Source organism: Macaca fascicularis, chromosome 6 (assembly GCF_037993035.2).
Source record: "Macaca fascicularis isolate 582-1 chromosome 6, T2T-MFA8v1.1".
NCBI classification, from domain to species: Eukaryota; Metazoa; Chordata; class Mammalia; order Primates; family Cercopithecidae; genus Macaca; species Macaca fascicularis.
The window spans coordinates 145,412,510-145,438,217 of record NC_088380.1 but is presented as its reverse complement, the minus strand read 5'-3'; the positions used below and the strand labels follow the sequence as shown (position 1 = coordinate 145,438,217).

Genomic DNA, 25,708 nt, shown 5'->3' with positions numbered 1-25,708 from the left:
GAGAAGGAACTGGTAAAGGAGATGAGGGACACGCATTGGTTAAGGGCAGGGAACCGTGGGAATCTAGAGAAGGTGTGACAGGAAGGGAGTGGACACTGGCATCACTGTTACTCAGAGGGCTCAGGAGGGATGGCCCAAAGCTGGGGGCCCTCGAGGAAGTGCGTCTCGAAGCCAGGTGGTGGAGCCGGCCACTTGCTGCCATGTGACTTCACCTCCCCAAGTCACTTCCTCAGCTGTGCAACTGGAGGTGCAGCAATGGCCCTGACACCTTCGGTTGCACAGACGAAATGGGGTGACGAGGGTAAAGGCTAGACACAGGCTCTGAAGTGCCCAGCACATGGCAGCTCCTTCTCTCTTGTTTCCGTGGGGAGGGGGCCTTGTCCTGGGAGAAGGGTGGAAGAGGTTGGGGCTGGAAGCTGTGAGGATGAAGGCTGCAGAGTGAACTGTGTTCTTTGAAGGTGTTGCACAGGAGCCACGGGAACCCCTGCAGGACGCTGAGCAGGCAGGGACCCAGAACAGAGCCATCCTGGGAGAGGCGTGGGTGCCGCTAGCCACAGGAGAGCAGGAGCTGTGTGCTGAATGCAGGGAGTAGGGAGCAGGTCTGAGGGGCCACCAAGGCACGGTGACAGGCTCGGGAGGCACAGTGGGGTGGAGGGATCTGGGACTCGGCTTTGGTCCTTGGCTCTGCTCCCCCAACCTTCCTCTGGAGAGGCATCAACAGGACTGCTGAGAGCAGGGGCCCATCCTGGATGAGAAATCTCCGGATGCAGAGGGGAGGCAGTCCCCTTTGCAGATGGCACAGGGGCAGGAGTGAGCACACCGGAGGCTGCAGGAGGCCCCAGAGGCCCCGCACGCACGCAGAGGCAGGTCCCCTCCTGCTTGGCCCAGTTCTGTCGTGGTCTGTGAGGTGAGAGGAGGGGTCAGGACTTCGGGACAGGGTCTCTGCACCTCAGACTTGGCTCTCCAGGCCCCTAGCACCTTCTCATTTGCCATCGTTTTCCAACACTTTGACGGGTTGGTTTAAATCAATAATGGTCCTCATTGGTCAACTACTGTCTATCAAGCACATGCCAGGCCCTGTGCCTCTGAGGAGGATGAGCAGAGCCAACACTGGCTGTTTCCCAAAGGTCAGTCCAGTGAGGGCTGCTTTCTCATTGTGGCACAAGGCAAGACTTTAAGAGATACATAAACGGATGGTCTTTTTTTGTTTTGCTTTTTAAGAGAGACAAGGTTTTGCCATGTTGCCCAGGCAGGTCCCGAACTCCTGGGCTCAAGCGATCCTCCCACCTCAGCCTTCCCAAGTGCTGGGTCTACAGGCATGAGCCACCACACTTGGCCTGTCGGAGTCCTTTTTGGTAAGGTGACTTGATGAGACAGGAAGGAAATGCTAAAACCAGCACAGGGTGTCCTAGGGGCAAGTGCATTCCAGGCCAGGAACCATAGGCGTGAAGGCTGAGGCAGGATGTGCTCGGCATGTTCAAGAACTTCAGGGACACCAGGGACAGATGCAGGATGGCAGAGAATGGTGAGAGAAGAGGCCAGAGCCAGCAAGAGGCCTTTAAGACTCTGGCTTTTACCGAGGGACATGGAAGCCGCTGGAAGGTCTGAGGTCGGAATGACCTGAGCTAACCTGTCTTAAGGGGCTACTTGGCTGTGGCAGACACTGGCAGGGAGGCTGGCTGTGGCCCCCACTGCCGGGCACTGGCAACCTCGTCCTTTCCTTCCACAGTGGACCAGCCTTGGTCTGTGTGTCCTGCAGAATACAGACGTGATGGGGAATCACTCTCCATATTAGGTTTTAAGGGAACACCGTGGCTTCCATCTGGCCGCCACTCGCAGATCACTGCTCTGGGGAAGCCAGCTACCACCAAGCTGTGAGCTGCCTGTGGAACGCGCCGTGCGGCGTGGAACTGAGGCCTTCTGTCAATAGCCACGCAAGTGAGCCTGGAAGCAAATCCTCGCCACGTCAAGCCCTCAGAGACGGCAGCCTTAGCTGGCATCTTGGCCACTTCATGAGACCCCAAGTCAGAACCATCCAGCTGAGCTGCTCCCAGATTCTTGACCTTCAGGAGCCATGCGAGGTCGCTTTAGCTGCAACTTGCTACACAGCAGTAACAGCAGGATGGCTTAGGCCAGGCGATGACAGGTAAATTATCCATACGTTTTAAAGGTCAGAATTTTGATTTCTTGTCACTAGAAGCCCATTGCACTATAGACCCACCTAAGAATTTTGATTTTTAGGCATTTGGCAAGAGGGAGGAGGGAAAGGGCAGTGACGTGGGGAAACCGGTATGGAGGGTATGGGGATGGGCGGTGGGGAGTAGGTGGCAAGCAGTTTGGACAGGTCAAGTCTGAGATTCATTAGACATCCGAATGGAGCATGAGGCGGCAGTCAGTTATAAAAGGCAGGCTCTGGGGAGAAGTCGGCATTTGTATGTCTTTACATGTGAGATTCTGCCTGAGCTCAGGAGGGTGGGCACAGACACAACCTCTCAGCCCCAGGAAAGGAGGAGCCCCCAGTAAGGCAGGCAGAACCTGAGTGGGGTGTCCTGGAAGCCGAGTTAGCAGCATTCAGGAGTCCTTGTCCTCCTCCTCCTCCCCGCCACGCCCCCAGGCAGCTTGCATGATGAGGTCTGAAGACCATTGCCAGTGTCACTGGCAGTGGAAGGCAGTCGCCCTGACGAGGGGAGGTGGAGGGAGCAAGGCGACAGCCGGTTGGAAGTGAGAAAGGATCATGGGGTTCAGGGGTTTTCATCTCGAAGGCCGCTATCATCATAGGTGTGTGTGTGCTGACAGGAAGGACACAGGAGAGGGGACATTCATAATGAAGACGGGATGCCTCCGAGGTTGACATGAACCTCAAGGAATGGACATGTCAACTCCCAAGGTGGGGGTGCAGGGTGGGGCACTCAATAGGACAAGGGGCATGGCCCTCCCTGATGGGCTGGCATGAGCCGTGCAGCCTAGAGCCACAGCCTCCCTTCCGGGCATCCCCATCCTGGAAGAGAGGGACACCGGGAGGGCCCAGAGCACCACAGATGCTGTGAGCACTTGAAGGAAGAGATGACGACTTTGGCCTCTTGGATGTTGTGGTTTCATAGTGGACTTTATTGGGAAAAGTTAGTGTAAAAAACATTCAAAATTTGTAAAATTTATATAAGATGGTAAGTTATGCCTTGTAGTTACAGTAATCACTATAGTAATCACAAATAAGGTAAAGTCTAAATTACTGCCTTAGCACACACTATTTTGTCAGGTTTTTCTGCTGCAAGCCCAAGGTGGGAAACACTGCAATTGTTAGAAGTGAGCCCAGTGATGAATTTGCATTTGAAGCTGGAAGAAAGAGAAAAGTGTGTTCTGATTACGACACTGTAGCCTAAAAAAAGCAACTTTATTAATGACCTGCAGCAGCGTACATTAGTAATTGTAACCATGCATTTAAATTCTCATTTCATGTCATAAAGAGAGTAATCAGTTTTCTTCATGAAACATTACGTTTTACTGAGTTTGTTCCTCTAAAGACCTTTCTGAGAACATTCCTTCTCCAGGGACTGCTTCCTGAGATGCCCAGGTTGCTTACCACAGGTCATCTTTGGTCATTTAAAAGCAGTCAAGCTGTCTGGACTGCACCCTCTCAACTGAGGTTGAGCCAAATTCCCTTCTCTTAAACCCTAATGCCGCCCTCACTAAGAGAATGGGCATCTCGGCTTGCTCAAAGCATTACTAACAAGCTAATGTGGGATTCTCTTTGGTTATGGAATTTTTACTTTTATTTAAGCATATAAAAAAATACAGCTAGAAGTAGGCTCCTGCATTCTAAAAGCATTTTTAATCAACTTAAACTATGTTCTTGGAAAATTCACCACCTGGACTGGTTCACAGTCTGCCCATTTCCCTGTGGAATCTGACATCAGTGTAGTATTTAGCAAATTCATTTGAGTGACAAACAGTGACTGATCTTCAGGAGCCCTGAGGGGTGGGGGCAGCTGGCCTGGGCAGACTTAGATACTGTCCATGGCTTTGAACTCGCTGAGGGCCTGCACCGGGTTCACATGCTTCTTCTGAGATGCCCGTTTAATCTTGGTCTGCGTCTCATCCTGTTTCTCTCTCTTCACCAAGGGCTTTTTCTCTGGTGCCTTCATCTTCCATGACACAGCAGGAAGGTTGAGGGAAGCCATACCCTGCGACTTTTGGTATTTGGTAGAGGCGACGTAGGATGCTTTCACTGTCTGCACCACAGCATTCATCAAGTTCTTGGCTGCCTGGATCAGGGACATGGCGCTGTCCACCTACAAGGCAGACAAGGGTGGTGAGAAGCACAGGCCTGACCTCCAGCATCGTGGACACAGGTGGGCTGTGCCTGAAGGGGGGCCCCCTACTCCTCTGCAAGACCAGGGCCTGGGCAGGTGGCAGAGGATTGGGCAGCAGCCTGTTGCTGAGGAACACCCTCAACAGTTGCTCTTACCTAAATAGCCTGGAAGCGCCTGCCCTCAGACCCTTTGAAGAAGACATGAGGCAGCCTTGCTTTGCTCGCCCCCACCCCCCAGCAAGTGTTTATTCACTCAAAGCGGAAGCCACTGTGAGTGATCCCAGAGCTATAAGTACGTGGGGGAGGAGAAGCAGGAATCGAGACAGGGACGTTTATGGCAAAGCAGATGAGCAAATGGTCTCAATATGTTCAATATAAGAAGTGTTTCTTTTAAAGGAAATTTAATGGGATTAAAAGAAGCCACGGAGGCTCGCTGGACCCCAGTCCACTCAGCAAACCTCTTTCCCCTGCCCTAGGTGAGAAAGGCCTCAGAACTGTGACCTGATAAAAGAGATGCTACCCAAGCGCTCTGAGGGGTGAAGGGCTTTCGAGAAAGCATCCTATCTATGTCTACTCTTAATTCCTCTCTGGGGGAAGAAAAGGAAGTTTTGTTTTATTTTGAGACAGAGTCTTGCCCTGTCACCCAGACTGGAGTGCAGTGGTGCCATCTCGGCTCACTGCAACCTCTGTCTCCCAGGCTTAAGCAATTCTTGTGTCTCAGCCTCCCAAGTAGCTGGGACTTACAAGCACCTGCCACCACGCCCGGTCCCAAGGAAGATTTTTAAAAATTTGTTCCCAGTGAGTGGCCAGCAAAGGGGAGGAGGCCAGCCTTTCAGCCCTTGCAGTGGCCCACACGTGTCACAGTTCTACAGGGAACAGATGATGGACAGACCTTGGTCTCCGGAGGCTGGGACAGGACTTGGGGTTTCTGCTCAGCACACTTTCCCAGGGCAGGTGTGTATGTGGATAGGAAGTGACTTTCATTTCTGACAAGGGTCAGCACGTTCCCACTGGCCCTCTTTTTTCTCAGCTAATGCTTACCCCAGAGACAACGAGCTCCCCGCCGAGATTCTGCACCTCGGCCTTGACCTTGCTGCAGATGTTGAGCTGGTGGCAGTAGAGGGCGATGCGTTGCAGGTAGGCCAGCAGGTCCTGCTTGCAAGCCGAGTCCGGGCACTGAAGGGAGAGCACGCTTAGCACCGAGCACCCTGGCCTGGACCAAGCACCTCCCACCCCATGGGTGTTTCTTAAAGGTTCAGGGTGGCACTCACATGCTTCCTGTCCTCTTGCTGGAGCAAAATCACCCAATTACCTGAGGCAGTCACAGCCCTTGCCTACACTCTGCTTGGGGATGGAGGCAGGTGATCTGATGGAAGTCGTTCATGGGACCCTGGCTGTGCCGCACGGCACTGGTTGTACAGCCAAGGCCTTCTGAGCCTCCCGCTGACTTCCCTTCTGTGACAGCAGGGAAACCACTCTGGCCAAGGATCCCCTCACCCCACATGGCAGGGTGGAGGCCTGTGCCCCTCAAGGTGAGAACAAGCCGGCTCAGCAAGTAGGAGCCTGGCTATGGAGAAAAGTCCAGATGTTTTGAGCTAAGTAAACAAATAGCTCTTCTGCTCCGATGCACTTTGCGTTATTAAGGCCTGATGACAAAAGCCACTCACTGCAGGCTGAGGTGGAGGATAAATGAGTAAAGAAAGCAAGAAAAAAAGCAGTCAGGGATGGTCAAAGAGAAAAGGGTGGCCCCTGCCCAGTTCCTGTCTCCCCCCATATCTCAGGGTTTTAGAGGCTCCCAGATTAGGACCAGCCTAGAAAGCTTTACCCAAAGGAAGAAACAGAGCACCTCTTAAGTGTTCATAGCAAGCAAAGTACACCACAGAGAGTGGTATGAACTGAAACCCTGCAGACCATACTGGAGATGAGCTGTATTCTAAGTAGTCATGGAAGCAGGGCAGCCATGTGATTTGCATTTTCAGATGACAGTATTGGCAGCTGGATGCAGAAGGAAGTGGAGAGAGGAAAGAATAGGAAATCAGGAGTAGCCGCAGTAGTCCAAGTGGCTATGGAGCTCTGCAGACAGGACAAGACTGGTTTGTGTTGAGATACATTTGGCTAATGGAAGCAATAGGCCCTATTACCGATTGTGTGGGAGTCAAGGATGCCTTTACAATCTTTGGCTTGAGTAAAGAGGGACGTCTCACACATCCTGTGGCCTAGATGAGGCTGAGAGTTTTGATATTTCAGGGAAGATGGTGGGGAGGTTTGTTAACTACAGAGAAAAACTATAACTGAGAAAGAGCCTCTCTTGATCAGGCTTAAAACACCAAATCAAACATATTGTACATTTCCAGGTGATATGAACCATATTTTTGTACCTATCACAGTGTGAGGGAATAGGGGGATGACGGCAGGGTGACTAAGAGCCACAGTGCTGAGGATGAAGAAACCTGGCCCCATCTGGGCACACCATCCTTCCACAGCACTGGCCACATGGCTTCTGGCTGCCCTCAGCCCCTGCCCAGAGAGGGAACTGAGACATAATAGACAACAGCAGAGGTTAATTTGGCTACAAGTGACGGAAGATTCCAGGACATCCACATCTGCTCTAGAGAATCCTTACGAATCTATGCTGGGATTAATAAGAACCATTTTTAGAGATGGGTGGCAAAAGTGCTGTGGCCCATGAAACTTACCCTGAATGGACCAGGCTGGGCTGCCTGAGTCCCAGAAGGAGCTTGGAGACCCACCTGGCAGGTCTGTCACTTACGTGATTTGCGATGGTGCGGCCAAGCCTGTCCATCCTGGATCCTGCCTCAGCAATTTTCTTGGCAGCACTGATGACATCTGACGTATTTTTGAGTGGTCCTTTACCTCTGAGAAGAGAGAACAAGGATCATTGTATGCGAAGCCCCTCACAGTTGGAGATGAGTAGAAAACAGATGTCCACAAAGCCCCATGGCCTGGGCTGTCTAAGCCGCTGTGCAGGTGACCTAAAGAAAGTGGCCCCTGTGCAGCCTGGTGGGGCCAGGGTGCTGCTCACCGGGTGAAGTCAGTCATCTCCATCATAATCATGCACATCTGCTTGGCCAGCACAATGATGTCATTGCCACTGTCATCCCATTTGGACACTTCAGCATCCAGCTTGCTCTTTTCTTCCTGGAAGCTGGCCACCTGTTCCGCAATCTTCGCTTTTTGCTCCTGGGGAAGCTGAGCCATGATCGCCTGTGATCAGAAGCACAAAGAGCTCTTACATAAAAAGAATATGAAGTTCTCAGAGTGCATTAGCCAAGAATATTTCCAACAGGCAATCTATGGCATAGGTAGGATAATGCTTTAACAGATTTCATTTTGCCTAAAGGGCTATTTCTCTCATTTTTTGCAGACACTTACAGCAGCCTGAATTTCCGACCCACTTTCGAGCACAAGTTTTAGTGTGGAAGCAAACAGCGAGGGGTGGAAGGCTAATGCGGAAGCTTTGGAATCACAACTGTGCAGGGACAGAACCTGCTTTTTAATTCTTTAATATAAGACAAGAAATGAGAGAAAGGGTTGATGAAAGTGTGGAACCCTTTCCCTGGTGGACATTTCCAGCTATTCAAGGTGAACTGAAAGTGGCTTCAGAATGTACACCTGAAGAAAGAGGGCTGAGCACTAAGGCCATACTCGAGCAGCACCTGGAGGCCTGCTGCCCACCTCCAGCCCACAGACCTGCGGCTGAAGCTCCTCCCTCTCAGCTTCCCAAAGTGCTCATGACGGAGCAGGACATAAGGCAGCGATGTGCTCGCTGTTCATGACAGATTTCCAAGGAGTGAAATCAAAGACTCCTTAGAAATATTTCTTGGCATCCTCCCCAAAACATAAATGCTATTGATTGAAGATTTAATGACTCAAATGAATGCAATGGCTCTGACTGGCTTTCTTGAATGTACCACTGTTATTTTTTTAAACCCATGAATAATTAAATAGTTCATACCCATGGCATCACTGAGATGGCTAAAGGCAGCAATCTTTTTCAAATTTCACGATCCTTTCAACAAACACTGCATTGACTAAATTTCAGCCCTTTCCTGACCCAGGGCTCTATCGTAAACCAAAGCCCCAGGGCACTGCAGAGGAGGCCCAGGACCTGGTCTGTCTCTAGCTGAGGAGGCTACAAGTGACTAGCAGGTGCCACAACTTAGTTTAACTTCAGTCTACTGCCAGAGAGAGAGAAATGGTGTTCTGAATACTGAGGGTGTTTTCCTGGAAACAAGAAAGGGGACAGGGAAGGTGGCAGCACAAGCTGAACTGCCCCACAGAGCGCTTCCTTACCCGGGCACTCTGGCCAGCTATCAGCTGATCGTCTTCTGTCTGGACGCTTGTCCTACTTCTGACATCGAAATCTTCTGTCTCAAAGTCAGAGTCATCCAACTCCTCAGGGGTCTGCCACCAAGACAGAGATCACAAGTCAGACACATCTCTGGGTCACAGGCCACCAGCCCCCAGCCACCCTGAGCCTCTTGGCCAGGTGCACGGAGGCCCAGAATTCTGGATTTTAATGTGCAGTGTTCTGAACAGTATGATGAATAAAGTCACAATCACTCAGCATTTGTCTCGAGCCTCTGCTTCACTGCTGCACGCGCTGGGCTGCCTGGCCCACAGCAGGCCTGCGCTGGCTTCACTGTGTGTGGGGCTCAATGGCTATCACTGAGTCAATTCACTATTTCTTTATAAGACATAAGGTTGTTTTTTTTCCTTTGAGACAGAGTCTCGCTCTGTCACCCAGGCTGGAGTGCAGTGGCGTGATCTTGGAATCAATGCAACCTCCATCTCCCGGGTTCAAGTGATTCACCTGCCTCAGCCTCCGAGTGGCTGGGATTAGAGGCAACACGCCACCACGTCCGGCTAATTTTTGTATTTTTAGTAGAGACGGGATTCCACCATGCTGGCCAGGCTGCTCTTGAACTTCTGACCTCAGGTGATCCACCCCTGCCTTGGGCTCCCAAAATGCTGGGTGGGATTACAGGCGTGAACCACCGTGCCCGGCGACATAAGGTTTTTACTTCCTAATTTACTTCCCCAACACCTGTATTTTAAAGACAAAGATGAGAACTGTCCTGGATAGAAAAGGTACTGACTTAAAAATAGAGGTGTTTTGTATAGTATTAAGCAGATTTGTTTAACTTTCCTACTTTATGACAAAAAGAAAATTAAATAACTGAGCCTTCTGTTAGGGTACCAAGGCTGCTTGGAGGAGTAAAAATAGGCAATTTTAAAGTATTCTTTTGACTTTCATCAAAAGAAAAGAAGGGAGAATATGACAGGTAAGGGCTGAGTAAATACCCAAGGGACTGATTACTCGTCCTAGCTCTTTGCTTTAATTATGAAATAAAATTCTTATTTTGTACCAACTACCAGCCTCTCATGATTAGCTACTGACTTGAAACATAATGTTGTCCTCTGGCAGTTATCAGTAAGGGGGCAGCAGGCAGAACAGCTGGGGTTGGCGCTCGGCCCAGCCGGCTGGCCTGTGACAGGAGGGCAGTGAGGCGAGTCCCTCATCTGTACCAGGATCTAGTCCAAGCGCAGCCCAAGGACTTGCTGTGAGGTTCAAACAAGAAGATATGCAAGAAACATTCCGGAGCCACCAAGAGCGTGCTGCGCAAAGGCTGGGCCTGTCCCTTGATGAGGTAAGGAGTGGATGCTCACTCAGGTGGCACCAGACAGCATGTCCGCGTGAGGTCCTGGAGGCCGACGGACTTGGTGACACAAAACACAATGCCAGCACTGACGGTTTTAACACTGCAGTCACACATGCCTTCGGGACTGGCATGCAATCAGTTAAGGGGCTTTTCAAAGGACCACCTCCTAACATCATCTCTGCCTTCCCAGGACCCCATCGCAGACCCAAGAACCGTTCTTGCCAAGAAAACCGAGTACTCTCATTCATTCATTCATTCATTCATTCTCTCTCTGCCAAGCATTCTGGGCCCTAGAGATACAAAGTGACAGACAGATAAAAATTCCTCTCATGCCTATTCTAATGGAAGAAATGGCAACAAAGTAAGCAAATGAATTATATGACACATCAAAAGTGGCCAGTGTATAAAGAAAGCAGAGAGGAATAAAGCGAGGTTTTAACTCCATGCGGGTGTTAGGAAAAGTCTGATGAGAAGGTGCTCTCGAGGGGTAGGCGGGGCGGGCGGCAGCATTGAGGCTGTGGGGAAGGGGCGTTGGCCCAGGGAACTGCGTGAATAGCAAGGAGGCCACAGAAGGGGGGCTTAGCTCACTGCCCCTATGTCACCGGCTTGCCTGGAACCCCATGAGCACAAGGGGAGATCAGCAGGAGATGAGGTTGGAGAAGTGACAGGTTCTAGTCCTAGAAAGCCTTGTAGGCCAGCATAAAGAATGACGTGGCTGCCTGTAGAGAGGATGGCACAGAGGATAGCATGATCTGACTGAAGCTTAGAGAAATCGCTCTGGCTGCCCTGTGGCTCATGAGACTGTAGGCACCCAGGATTGGAACGGGGAACCAGCTGAGTGGCACCTGCATGAACCCGGGTGAGAGGTGCTGGCGGCTTGGACGAGGGTGAGAACATGTTCAGGTTCTCTACTGTGAAGGGAGAGCCAAAAGAATTCACAGATAAAGCGGATGTGGGGTATGGGACAAAAGGGAAATAAAAGATCCGAGGTCTGCGCATGAGCAAGGGAAGACGGAGTCACTATCAACATGTGCTGCCTGGGTGGAGCAAGTGAGAGGGAGGAGGCAAGGTGCACAGGCAAGTGTGGAACTTAGGAGAGTCGGCCTCTAGACAGGACTCTGAAGAGGCCAAGGACTTCCCAGCAGGCCACACCCATGTTTCACAGGCTGAGGAGATGGGGAGAAACCAGCCAAGGAGACTGAGTAGGGGTGTGGGTCAAGAGATTTTTTCCCCCTTAAAAATGGGAGAAATCATCATAGGCTTGGGGAAAGGTACAGAAGGCAGGGGGTGAAGAAGCTGGGACCCCAGTACAAGGACATGCAAGGGACGGCCTCAGCCAGAAGCACCAACAGCAATGCCCATAGTCCTAGGAGGAAGGCAGAGCACACAGGCATGGATGCAGCGGGGTGGCCGTACTAACTGCCTCAGTATCCTCAATGAAATCGGCAAGAGGGCCAAATAGCACAGGGGCACAGGTGTGGGTGGGTGGACGGGCACCTGTTGCAGGGCAGCAAGGGCCCACAAATGGCCGCGGCTTCTGCGGCTCCGTCGGCGTGGCTGTGGCCATCTGCACTGTGCTCAGGAGAGCAGGATCTTGCTAAGACTGCACCTTGCAAGGCAAGTGTAAGGAAACAGCTGGGCAGAGGAGTGAGAATATTCAACTATGGACTCAAAGCTGAAAAAAGACTGAACCAAGGACACAAGGGGCTGAGTGAGTGTCAAACAGGGAGGACCAACTGACTGAAGACCCCACAGTGGACTCAAAAGGCTCGCTGGGAGTTGCAGGACTCAAGGGCGCAACCTCAACAATAGAACCGGGCTGCTGGGAATGACAAAGACAATGGCAGGCAGTGACAAAAGCTGAGGTACGGCTATGGCCACGAGGCTGAGGTGGAGGAGGACAAGACATCAAGAAACTGAGATGCCCAGGGGCTGGAAGGATAATTCTTGAATGAAGACAGGAATAGTGTCAGAGAGCAGGACGGTAAGCCGGGAGCTCAACCACAGATGCCGCAGAGGCCCGTTTCTCCTCTGCCCTTGCTACAGGCCCTCCAGGCATTCTGGCTATGGGGAAAGGGGTTCAGCACTTGGCCATGAGCCTAGGAGCATCACCTGGGGCCACTTCTCCCCGCAACACCCTGGGGTTCCATCATCCTGTCTGCCTGCAGCCTCTCCGAAGAGAGGGGCACTCCATGTGAACAGTAACTTGAATCTGCATTACGAAAAGACTTCCTTCTCTGATACTAGCTTGAGAACCATTATTTTCTATAATTTCCTGCCTAACTCAAACTGAAGCCTCATGTTGTAGAGACTGTTTATCCTAAATTAAATCGTCAACTCAGGCTAGCTCCTCTTCTTGGCCCAAGTTTGGGCTCTAACTTGCAACTAACAGTCATTTTAGACAACATAATTAAATATATCTCATTCTAACAGATTTTAGATTCATGGTTTTAATATACTGCTACCGCATCTGCCGAGTTCTAGAATGACGCATTGCTCAAGTTTAGCAAATGATAAGAAAGAAGCTGTTAAGTCTGAAATGCAGTTACTCACCCTTATCATCAGCACTGCTTTCCTGATGTCCCGGATACCATCATATACCAGGCGGGAGGCATCGATAAACTCATTCTCATCCATTGGCTGGGCAGGGTCCGAGCTGAGGGCTTCCACGGCCGCCTCTACTTGCTCAGTAAAACGTGGCATGACTGTGGAGAAAGGGGCACAGCAGATGTCCTGGTATGCAGGCAGCATCATTCCCCTGACCCTCCCTGAATCACTCAGCTAGACAGAAAGAGGTGAGGCTTATGATGAAGAGCCTCTGCTTCTATCTATGTGAGGAGTATTTATGGTTGAAATAAATGCAGTATTTTACAACAACTCAACAACTCAAATCATCTTTTTCTCTGCAACAGAGGGATTGGATGGTTGAGGGATTGGATGGTTGAGAACTTGGAAGTGAGACTAACTTGAAGCCTTGCTTAAGAATAGGACCTCAGGTTAATAGTTTAACCTGAGGTTAAACTCAGAAATTCATCTTAAATAGTGTGTTTAGAATTAGTCCCATGATTACTCATGAGATACACATGAAGAAAATATGCTTGTGAGGCCTGAATTTGGCTATGACCAACTTCTCAGGAGCCCAATGTGCCATGAGACCAAATCTGAGTTCCCGACTCCTCCTTCCTCACCACAGGGCTGGGCTAATCGGGTGGCCTGCCCTACTCAGGTTGCAGTGTGTGCGAGCACTGAAAAGCTAGAGTTCCCGTACCTGTGTTGGAGAGAAGCTTAGTGGCTTCCAGAACCTTCTCTGTGTAGACTCCAGGCTCATAGTTGTCCATCTCTGAGGTGACTACGTGAATGACCCGGGCTGCCCGGCCTCGAATTGCACCAGCTGTGCGGTCCAGGCCATCCACATCCTTCTCCTGGAGAGCAATGACACATTTGTTCACATCTTCCAAAATGTGATTCTCTGGAGAACAAGCAAAAAGCTGAATGAGGAAGGAGGCCTTCTATGAGAAGGTGGCAACTGTAAGCTGGCATCTATCATTTATTGTTTGCTTGGTGCCAGCCACAGTGCTGAAAGCTTTACATATATTTCATTGGAGAGACCAGTGACTAGTGACAGAGACAGAAACTAAACCTGTTATCACCCTCAAGAATAACAATCTTCATTCCAGGCTTTAAAAATAAAACAAAATAAAACAAAAAACAGGAGACATGCCCATCTTTGAGACACAGTTGTTCTGTAAGCCTGGCAGAAAATCACAGAAGCATCAATAACTTCTCTTCCTCTAGCTTCACTGACCCTGTGTCCCAAATAAAGGAAAGGCTAAATTAGAACAAAAGTCCACTGTCCGCTCTCCCTCTCCCTCCAGGAGATGCTGATGATATTCAGACAATCTACCAAGAAGCCAGTACAGCCCAGGGATAGGAGAAGGTGCTGGAAAGCAGGTTGAAGCCTCCTCTAGAGGAGCCTGAGGCATGAGATGAACTATTTAATAACCCTCTTCATGGTACACAGATGGGCTTATTGTGATATTTGAAGGGTCCCTAGAGGTGAAAACCCCTGACTCCTATGAAGCTGATGGGTGGCTCCTAACAGTCACACAGCTGAATTTGGGCAAAACACCACAACTATTTTTCCTCAAAGGAAAAAGCCTGACACTATACATTTTTAGGAACCCCACCACAAAGAGTTTGCTCAAACTCATCTATAATAACAACGTGGAAGCAAACCAAGAGAAGAGTGGATAAGTGAATTATGGGAACTATGCAGCCATTAAAGTGCATATCTGGAGGCTGAGGCAGGAGGATGGCTTGAACCCAGGAGGCAGAGGTTGCAGTAAGCCGAGATTACGCCGCTGCACTCCAGCCTGGGCAACAGAGTGAGACTCCGTCTCAAAAACAAAAACCAAAACAAACAAAAAATACCTTTCCAGAGAAGGCCAGGAAATAGTAAGAATTCTTATTAGAGAAGGGAAAACTAGATTACTGCAATATAGTTAAGACCATATTTTGATCTCTATTAATTACAGATTATGAGACTTGCCAGGGTTTATACCAATGAACTAATGAAAGAGTAAACATATTAAACTTCTAACATAAACACATTTTAAGAGGGACATTTAAACCAATTACAAGAATAAACGGATTTGGAGCCCATCACAAGCATTTCTGAAGTATATAAACTCTAATAATTCAAACTAAAAAATGTACTGAGCAGGCCGACCATACAAGGTCTTGGGTTAAAAATTGTTGCTTTTACTGGATCTAACACGATACCATTAAGATGAAACTTGCATTGCTAAGGAAAAGAAAGGAATAAAATGGAAAGTGTGTTGATAACAAAACTAAGAACCAATATTTTCTCATATCATTGATTTTAAGACTCATCCCTGTTTCAGAATCAATGAAGTATGGCATTCCTTCCCGTTCATTAAACAAAGTGACCCAAACTTCTACCAAGGATTTTTTAACCTTTGTCTAGATACATCTATTTTTTTTTTTTTTTTTAAATCCATCTAGACTTTCTTGAATTCATCCTGGCCTTCTTCTAGATGAACCTAAACCAGGAAAGGGTACGCCATTTTTTAGAGTAACATTCCCCACTTCAGGAAGCTGAACAAAGTAATATTCTCTACCCTCATGAAACACTTGTCTCTAGGAAAGCCCCAGCCTCGCTGAGGCTGCCGCCCAGGACAGAGCACCCAGCCTCCTCTCCACAACTGAACCTGATGCGGGGAGGTGCGAGTCCACTGTTTAACGGAGGGGGACAGGCTGTGCCCACACTAACTGAAACCATAAATCATTTTAGCTAAGGAAACAGCATAGGTCCACTATGAGTAGATACACAAATCTGTACCCATGAACAGCTGTCCAACACATGATTTATAGGTGTGCTTCTAATAGAAAAAAATCATACACACACACACACCAGTCCATATAAAATATGGACAACTATATGTAAATGAATATAAAAGGAATTATATTATGGACACTATTGTATCTTTTTCACTTGAAAACCTTTCTAGGTATGGCCCTACAGATCTACCTCATCCATTTTAATGGCTGCATAGTACCCTACTGAAGAGATGGAGGGGCTATAATTCACTTATTCAATCTTCCCTTAGACATTCTGGTTGAAGAAAACATCCCTCTACAGGTATTTTGGCAAACATTTGCGACACTCCCCTAGAGAAAATGTCTAGCAATGAGATCGCTGAGTTAAAAGGTATATATGTTTAAAGTAGAAGTATGGTACCTAATTGCCCTCCAGGAACGATGCCAATTGGCATTCTCCATAAGAGATGTCAGAACTTCAGTCTACAATGTGTAGCGATAGAGCCTCTTCTTTGTACCCTCTGCCCTGGGTATCTTTATAGCAAGCAGCGTATGCAGGGCTGCTGCACACAAAGAAAATGAAAACGATGTTTCATACTTTATGTAGAGGATTTACCCTGTGACATGAACTATTCTGAGGGCTTGCCATGTAAACTCTATGTAGTAGGCTTAAAAAGGAAAAAAAAAAATCACCGGCCAGGTGATTTCTGATTACATGGTGGCTCATGCCTGTAATCCCAGCACTTTGGGAGGCTGAGACGGACAGATCACAAGGTCAGGAGATCGGGACCATTCTGGCCAACATGGTAAAACCCCATCTCTACTGAAAATACAGAAATTAGGTGGGTGTGGTGGCAGGTGCCTGTAATCCCAGCTACTCAGGAGGCTGAGGCAGGAGAATCGCTTGAACCCGGGAGGTGGAGACTGCAGTGAGCCAAGATCACGCCACTGCAGTCCAGCCTGGCAACAGAGTGAGACTCCGTCTCAAAAAAAAAAAAATCACCACTAATCTAACTTCACCACTTCCTCCAAAGACAGAAACTCTGTCTATAGTTTAGCATTTCTGCTATTAAACACAAAACCAACATTTAGGTACAGTAATCTTTCTATTTAATGACCTCCCAATCAGACCAAATATTTTGGACACACTGACACTTAATGAAGGAGAGTGCAAATTACCACTCCAAGTGTTGCTCCAAAGCATTTAATGCATTATATTGTTTCTAAGAGCATTTAGTAAAAAATTTAATAAACCCAATTACAGCTTCTCTAAACAATCACTTGCATCTTCAAAAAAAGGGAGCCAAAACTGCAACATGTAAGCAGAGTGAGAGAATGGAAATCAATAACATTTCCATGGAAAATGTTTATCAAATACAATCCAAGTGAAATTCAAAGAGTCTCTATCACTTTGATGAATTTCAAACCACTCTCCTTAAGGGATTGGTCAATATAAATATATTCTTGGTTTGCTGAATGCTACCATTTTAAACCATCTCCAATATTTACAAGGCAGCATTTGGAATAGAACAGCTTGTGGCTGAGGAGACCCTACCCCTCCTCCCTGGAGGTATCATGCATATTCCTCTCTTTCTATGCAAGTGCGACTGTCACATTATTTGGCAATGACCAAAGTTCCCCTGCCCTACAGCCTCATAAAATGCTGGCATGGGGTCTTGGTGGCTGCACCAGGTTATACACAAGATGACTATTACTTTTTGAGCCACAGATCAGGACATGACTTGTTCTAAGTATGAGGGAATTTCTGGAACCAATGGGGCAGAATATCCAGAACAAAGGAGTTGAAGCCCTACTCCATAAATGATTTACTCATGGACGGGTTCTCAGTGACTGGACAGCGCTATAGCCAATATCCAGGCCCCATGGAGTGTAAAAGAATTTGATGGTGGAAAATCACAAATGCAAATACTACATAAAACCTCTCACACTGTATCAAAGGGCCTCAAGCCCCAGGAGACAGAAGAAAACAAACACTCCAAGGAGTCAGGGTGCATCCCTGCTGTTCGTTTAGTAAAAGCTACGAAGCCCACCTACCTCAAAAGCCAGATCCTGTGCTGGGCACTTGCCAGGCAGCCCCCTACTCAAAAACAAGCCCATCTCACTATGGGTCCACCAAAGCACCACTATGCTTTAGGGCCAGGGGACATTGACAAATGAGGCAGGGTCAGGTCAGGGCCAAGATGTGGCTTCTCATCTAAATACTGCCCGTGACTGCTGCAGATGACACTTGCCTAGGCTGTGTGTCAGGTGAGATGGAGAAGTATCTCTAGTCCCCCGAAATAAAAAGTGCTAAAGCTGGGCCGGATGCGGTGGCTCACACGTGTAATCCCAGAACTTTGGGAGGCTGAGGCGGGTGGGTCACCTGAGGTCAGGAGTTTGAGCCCAGCCTGGCCAACATGGTGAAACCTTGTCTGTACTAAAAATACAAAAAATTAGCAGGGCATGGTGGCAAGCACCTGTAATCCCAGCTACTCGGGAGGAGGGCTGAGGCAGGAGAATTGCTTGAACCACCAGGAGGCAGAGGTTGTGGTGAGCTGAGATCCCGCCATTGCACTCCAGCCTAGGCAACAAGAGCAAAACTCCATCTCAAAAAAAAAAAAAAAAAGTGCTAAAGCTACCATGGGTAAGGTATGTACGTAAGAGTATAAAGGAGTCTGAATGCTGCAAATTAATTGGTCATTCCAGTAGAAACCTGCACAGGCATCTGCTTGTCTCCATCCTTTATCTATTCCCCCCAAAAAGCATATTGTATAAATCAGAGGAATTATGAAGAAAGGTCTTGCCCTATTGGTGATTTAATTACTTAACATTCCTAAGCAAGGCTGTGACAGAACATCAGAAAAACACACCAGGGTAGACTTCTAAAATTCAGATGCTCTAAAAACACCACCACCTTTGACTGAAAGAATTGTTCCATGATTTTATTTGCTAAATAGAAACTGTCTAAACTCCTTTCCATCAAATCAATCCCCCCCCCCCCTTTTTTTTTTTTTTTTTTGGAGACGGAGTCTCACTCTGTCGCCCAGGCTGGAGTGCAGTGGCCAGATCTCAGCTCACTGCAAGCTCCGCCTCCCGGGTTCACGCCATTCTCCTGCCTCAGCCTCCCGAGTAGCTGGGACCACAGGCGCCGCCACCTCGCCCGGCTAATTTTTTGTGTTTTTAGTAGAGACGGGGTTTCGCCGTGTTAGCCAGGATGGTCTCGATCTCCTGACCTTGTGATCCACCCGTCTCGGCCTCCCAAAGTGCTGGGATTACAGGCTTTAATCAATCCCCTCTTATACTCTCATACATTTGCATAAAAACGAAACATACTCACCAGACAACAGTGTATCTGTTAAAAGAATGTGATTTCTCTTTACCATTCTTTTATGTCACATGCCCTAAAGATATTGCCTAGAATCCACTAAATGCTGCTGCAGAATCCCTTTTCTTCACTGACTTGACGAATGGTGCATGAGGGACATTTGATGCTGTTACATTTTACTTTGCTATAAGGAGGACTGAAAATCCCTTGAGACCAAGCCTGAGACATACCCAACCTAATCTCAAAAAAGTAACTTTAAGAATGTAGTATTTATCCGGAGGAGGGCTCTGCATTTAGATTTCAGAATTTGTTGTTTGCTTAAAAGTGTGCTGTGAAGGTGGAATGTTTTTCTCTAAACCGATGAAAAAGAATAATTCAGTACTTCATTGGGAAAAACAACAGAAGGCCAAGATTTCCCAAAAAAGCCATTGCTGCATTTTTGGCACCTGCAAAGATGTGCTTGCAAATGAGTTTTTTGTTTTAAAGTACCAACACCTGCAATTTGGCAGTCTTGCAGCAACATGGTTTACCCCCTACTTTTTGCAGTTTACAGATTGCCTGCTCCTCAGTTTCTCAAGTTAAGCCAAGACTACCCGTCCTAAGGAGAGAGTGCGAAGACAGGGAGGCATTGGTATGCAGAATACACAGTCACTCTTATATAGGTCACTGCTGGAGGGCTGTGCTGTGCATGTACTTAAGCCCCGCTTCTGTTTTGAGCCCTACTGCCACGTTCTAGCCTGTGGTTCCCTGGGGTGACAGGTAGTTTCAGCCCTACAAAAACTTAGCCACTGATTCTGCCCACAGCCACTGGCCTCAGGAAGTCTGGCACTTTCAGAGAACAAGCCGTGTAGCAAAGGGCAACAGAGGCCCCGTTAAATGGAGAATGCATTTATAGTTACTCAACTCTAAGAAGATGGGATTGAAATTTATCTCTGTGCGATAAACACTGAATTGCATTTGACAGACATTTTCTATATGAATGCAATTTACTAAGTCATTACCAGTTTATGTTTATATAATGAAATCAACTGTTTTTGTGAGGTGAATTACCCAGATTTATTTTTTGCAAGTTCATAATTAAATGGCACTTAAATATTTCCTCTCTGTTTTCTATCTGTGCATCATGCAGACATTCTGTCTTTGGAAAAGTAGGCAGATAAACTATGACTGCGATCATCTCTGAGAGACAGAAGAGAGGCTTTCCAAGAAGGGAAGAAATTATTTTTAAAAAGAAACTAAAGGTGATGATGTTGAGAATCCCTTCTTCTCCTAAGTTTCATAGGCTCATAACAAATAACCACAGTCTCCACCAAGACACAGATCAATGTTTTTTTCTAAACACAATGGCAGCAAGAGGGATGATGGATGGTCATAGTGTTCTACCGGCCCCAGTTGAAAGACCTCACTCTATACAAGCAGGGATAAGCCTTTGCCACCCAGGTTTCTAATTCATGCTCCTAGGATTCAGACCAGCCCTATCAAGGGAAACATCTCCAACCCCAGCTACTTCCCAGTAGCTGAGTAGCTGTCACTTGAAAACCCTGTAGCTGATGGCTTTTTAAACATTAAAATGAAAATCAGCACAATATTATTGTTAGAATAATTTACCTGCCAAGACGTAGGAGTGTTTGCCCATTAATACAACTTAGACAAAAGTAATTATGAACATCTTCACATACTTCTCTGGGGAACCAGCTCATTACCTGAGACAGCCAAGAAGTCATCAATGGAAGTAATGTCATCGACAGCATCTGTGAGAACACGGACTTGTTTTTCCCACTGTTCTTTAAAAAGGTCCATGTTCTCTTGGGCCAGTTTACTCTGTGGTTTTGCTGCTAAAGCCAATGCAGCATTAATAACCTGCAAAAGATATTAAACTTCATTGTTTACTCTTTTTCAGAGTCATGGCTTTGCCTTACATGCATTTCACTAGGAGACATCACACCACATGCTCTATCCTAACTATCACAAAGACAGGGGAAGAGTGTTAAACTACAGGTTTTATATGGTGAGGTTGAAGTAATACATATTTTATTTGCAAACTATGGACAATGATAAAACAAAAAAAAAAATTAACTGTACTAGCTTATTCATGGTGGCAAGTCTACCATTTTCAGTGACACTAAATTCTAGGCTTTTTACTCCTCATATAGACACATATATAGCCACATCAAAAAATACACAGTTAGAATTATATGCCACTTAAAATGGACTATCCTGATTCTTATTGTAAATACTTCTCCATATCATTAAATATATGTTTAAAACACTAAGTTTATTATTCTATGTTATGGACACACTGTTATTCTCCTACTGTAGGATGTCTGGGTTGTTCTGGTTACTCACCACAAATATCTTGTGATGAAAATGTGGCATTTCAGGTTCTCGATACATTATCAAAATGTATTCATGAAAAATACATTGTATCTAAGCAAAAGTATTTTTCATTTTCTTCTTAATGGAAGAATATTTGACAAAAAAACTGCTCAAAAAATGTATAACCTATTAAGATTTAAAAATAATTTTAGGCCAGGTGCAGTGGCTCACACCTGTAATCCCAGCACTTTGGGAGGCCAAGGCAGTCAGATCACCTGAGGTCGGGAGTTCAAGACCAGCCTGACCAACATGGTGAAATCCCATCTCTACTAAAAATACAAAATTGGCCAGATGTGGTGGTGCACGCCTGTAATCCCAGCTACTCAGGAGGCTGAGGCAAGAGAATCGCTTGAGCCCGAGAGACGGAGGCTGCAGTGAGCAGAGATTACACCATTGCACTCCAGTTTGGGCAACAAGAGTGAAACTCTATCTCAAAAAAATAAATAAATAAAATGAAAAAAATAAAATAAATATTAATTTTAAAGCCTGGATAACATAGTGAGACCCCATCTCTACAAACAATAAAGAAAATGAGCTGGGCATGGTGGCACACACCTGTAGTCCCAGCTACTTGACAGGCCAAAGTGGGAACACTGCTTGAGCCCAGGAGGTCAAGGGTACAGTGAGCTGTGATCCCACCACTGCACTCCAGCTTGGGCAACACACTGAGACTCCACCTCAAAAAGACAAGCTGGGCATGGTGGCTCAAGCTTGTAATCCCAACACTTTGGGAGGCTGAGGCAGGAGGATTGCTTGAGCCCAGGAGTTCAAGACCAGCCTGGGAAAACATAGGAAGACTCTGTCTCCAAAAAAACCAAAAGACAAAAAACAGCTTTATTGAGATAAAATTCACCTATCTACAATTCACCCATTTAAAGGCCACAATTTCATTGGTTTTTTTAAAGTATATTTGCAGTTGTGCAACATTCACCACATTCAGTTTTAGAACATTTTCATCACTCCAAAAAGAAACCCCATCCATATCCATTAGCAGCCATTTCCCATAACTCTCCTTACCCCTCCCCTTTTTTTTTTTTGCAACCACTAATTTACTTTCTCTCTCTATGGATCTGTCTATTGTGGACATTTCAGATAAATGGAATCATGTAACATGTAGACTTCTGTAACTTGCTTTGTGTGTGTTTCTTTTTGAGACTGAGTCTTGCTCTGTCACCCAGGCTGGAATGCAGTGGCACGATCTCAGCTCACTGCAACCTCCCCCTTCCCAGGCTCAAGTGATTCTTGTGTCTCAGCCTCCCAAGTAGCTGGGGTTACAGGTGTGCACCACTACGCCAGGCAAATTTTTGTATTTTCAGTAGAGACGGGTTTTCACCATGCTGGCCACACTGGTCTCGAACTCCTGACCACCTCCCAAAGTGCTGGGATTACAGGCATGAGCCACTGCTCCCGGCCTAACATAATGTTTTAAAAGTTCATTGATGTGTAGCATGTACCAGTACTTTGCTCCTTTTTGTTGATGAATAAGATTCTGTTATATGACCATGCCACATTTTATTTAGCCATTCATTAGTTAATGAACATTTGAATTATTGCCACTCTGTTATGAATAATGTTGCTATGAACGCTCATACACGTTTCTATGTTTTTATTTCTCTGGGAATGGAGTAGAACTGCTGGGAAATATAGTAAACTTTGTGTTTAACCTTTTGAGAAGCTGCTTTACCTTTTTCCAAAGTGGCTGCACCATTTTACATCCCACTAGTGTGTATGAGGGCTACCATGCCCTACATCTTCACTAACACTTGTTATTTTCCCCCTTTTTGGTTAATTCTAGACACGCTAGCAGATCTGAAGTGATCACCCTGATGGCTGATGATGACAGGTATTGTTTCATATGCTTATTGTCCGTTTCTTTATATTCTTTGAAGAGATGTCTATTCAGATCCTTCAGCTGTATTCATTGAATAAGTGAATAATGAGAGTAGTATGAAAATGGGCTGAGAGAATAATTAGTAGGATTCTTAGGTACAAGGTGCTTATGGGTTATTAGAAGTAAATGTGTTTGTTTTATTTTTTTGAAACGGAGTCTCCCTCTGTCGCCCAGGCTGGAGTGCAGTGGTGTGATCTCGGCTCACTGCAACCTCCACCTCCTAGGTTCAAGTGATTCTCCTGCCTCAGCCTCCCAAGTAGCTGGGACTACAGGCGCATGCCACCACACCTGGCTAATTTTTTGTATTTTTAGTAGAGACAGGGTTTCACTGTGTTAGCCAGGATGGTCTCGATCTCCTGACCTTGTGATCCGCCTGCCTTGGCCTCCCAAAATGCTAGCATTACAGGCATGAGCCACTGTGCCCAGCCCAGTAAATGTGTTTATAACATGCAACTTGGGAAGGAGGCAAAGACAAGAGGAAAGTGCTGGACCTGGATGAGGCAGGAGTGTGGGGGCAGCCCTGAATGGAGGAGTCTGGGGTGAGTTTTCAGATGCTTTGGATCATGGGTGTAATTCCCGATTTACTGGAGGGGTATTCAAGAATGTTGTAACTTAGCCCTCAAAGGCTGGAGGTGATAACAGACTAAAGAAGACTCAGACCCACTAGATTGGTGCCGCTATTCCTCTTCTCTCCTAAACAGTTAGAACTGGTAGATTATCAGACTATCAATTATAGATTCACAGGCATAGGGAACTGAGCCATCCCAGTTTATGAACTATTAATAGCCCAACACTTCCATAAGTGCCTGGGTTTAGGCAATAATTTGGAAGAAGAGATCCTTGTTTTTCTCACGTTATGCTGTGGTCTCCCACATTTTCATCCAAGAGACTTATTCCTTCCTGCCATTCCTTATCCACCAGATGTGTTGACCATTGTAAGACCACTTTCTTCATTAATTAACTTATTAATTCAATAATGTATCCATGTATCAGAGTGGAGCTAAGCACTGTAAGAATATCTGGCTAGTAAAAATGTTTCCTAAGAGAGCCAAGTAAACATGGGCAGGGAATTAATTATATGTTTTAAGTATTTTCCACTACAAAGGGAAATCTTTGTAATATATCACATACAGTATAATGAGGGGAAGCACCTTGCCTAAGGTTAATTTTCTCATTTTGATTACAGAATTGTGTACAAAAGACAGCTGATAATATTAAATACTCATTTCTGATTACTCTTACTAAATTTGGAATAGAAAGAGGTGTCCTGGCTGAGCACAGTGGCTTATGCCTGTAATCCCAGCACTCTGGGAGGCTGAGGTGGGGAGATCGCCTAAACCCAGGAGGCCAAGGCTGCAGTAAGCCATGATCATGCCACTGCACTCCAGCCTGAGTAACGGTGAGACCCTGCCACTCTTTTAAAAAATATATAGATATGTCCTTAACATACTACTTTAATCATCCAACACGACACTGAATTGTGAAACTTTTATAAAATCATTTACCTTAAAAAATCAAGACGTTATTAATTGGAATACTTACTGTCACCACTGGTTAAATAATAATATAATGGACTTTCTAGCCAATGAAATAAGGTAAGAAATGAAAATAATAGGAAAAGCTGTTAGAAAAATGAGAAAATCACACATTCCAATGCAAATTACACAGAAAATTGAAGTATATAAATTATTATTATTATTATTTTTCTTTGGAGACAGGGTCTCCCTCTGTCGCTCAGGCTAGAGTGCAGTGGCAATGATAGCTCACTACAACCTCCACCTCCCAGGTTCAAGCGAGTCTCCCACTTCAGCCTCCTGAGTAGCTGGGATTACAGGTGTGTGCCACCACACCTGGCTAATTTATGTATTTTTAGTAGAGATGGGGTTTCACCGTATTGGTCAGGCTGGTCTGGAACTCCCGACCTCAGGTGGTCCACCCGGTTTGGCCTCCCAAAATGCTGGGATTAGTGGCGTAAGCCACAGTACCTGGCCTGAAAAAACTCTTAGAATAAAAGTTCATTAATGTAACTAAAGACAATGTAAAATAGTAAAAACCAACAGCTTTTCTATATGCCAGGAAGAAATGAAGGGAGTGTCAGATCTCCCACAAAGCAATTCATATGAAATATGTAAAGGTTAAATCTGTAAAGAAACAATCAGTTTCAATGAAACTGAATGAAAGTTAAGAAAGAAAAAAAAAACTGAAAGAAAGTTAAAAAAACGAAACTGAATGAAAGTTTTAAAAAAGTCACTTCGGTTATATACTAAGTCGCCATATGTACTAAGTCATCATTAGTCACAATATTTATGTCTTAGAAAATTCTATTTCAAAATAACAATGGGAGAAGTCAACCTATAAATACAATTATGTATGTCTATATTTAAATATATATTACAGATTAAATATACAATATTATGTAAATCAATAAGGAAAACACCAAAACAGCAGTAGAAAAACAGGGACAGGAATGGACCACTTAAGGTAAAGTATAAATGATGAGAAAACAGCTATTGGGTGGGGGTGGAGTTTACTCTTATTTATAACTTTAAAAACAAAACTTAATGTTACTATTAAATTTGCAAGGAGCCCCCAACTAGGCAGGATCACTGTGCTGATTGTTAACTTTTAAAATGCTATTGTTGGCTTGAGCCCCAGTACAGTGTGACATAAGGGTGGCAAGGGTGGACGTCCTTGTCCTATTTCTGATCATACAGGGAAAGCATTCAGTCTTTACCATTAAGTATAATGTTAGCTACCAACTGTTCATGGAGATTCTTTATCAG

The 25,708-nt window shown here is 46.2% G+C and overlaps 1 protein-coding gene and 1 long non-coding RNA gene across 11 annotated transcripts in view; one reads left to right on the top strand and one right to left on the bottom strand.

Annotated features, from left to right (window-relative positions):
* Positions 1-3,087: 3,087 nt before the first annotated feature.
* CTNNA1 (catenin alpha 1) overlaps positions 3,088-25,708 on the bottom strand; it is a 177,061-nt gene continuing 154,440 nt past the window's right edge. For all 10 annotated transcript variants that reach the window (XM_045394926.2, XM_005557915.4, XM_045394927.3 and 7 more), the window contains 8 exons: positions 20,362-20,518; positions 13,262-13,462; positions 12,547-12,698; positions 8,624-8,734; positions 7,353-7,534; positions 7,080-7,185; positions 5,351-5,485; positions 3,088-4,289 (listed from right to left, as the gene is read on the bottom strand). In XM_045394926.2, the coding sequence (XP_045250861.1) occupies positions 4,002-4,289; positions 5,351-5,485; positions 7,080-7,185; positions 7,353-7,534; positions 8,624-8,734; positions 12,547-12,698; positions 13,262-13,462; positions 20,362-20,518 (1,332 nt within the window). In that variant the 3' untranslated portion in view covers positions 3,088-4,001. The remainder of the gene's footprint in view (positions 4,290-5,350; positions 5,486-7,079; positions 7,186-7,352; positions 7,535-8,623; positions 8,735-12,546; positions 12,699-13,261; positions 13,463-20,361; positions 20,519-25,708) is intronic.
* On the top strand, positions 4,017-8,899 carry LOC141407069 (uncharacterized). Its single transcript, XR_012414145.1, has 2 exons — positions 4,017-4,349; positions 7,695-8,899. It is a non-coding gene; the product is annotated as an uncharacterized lncRNA (long non-coding RNA).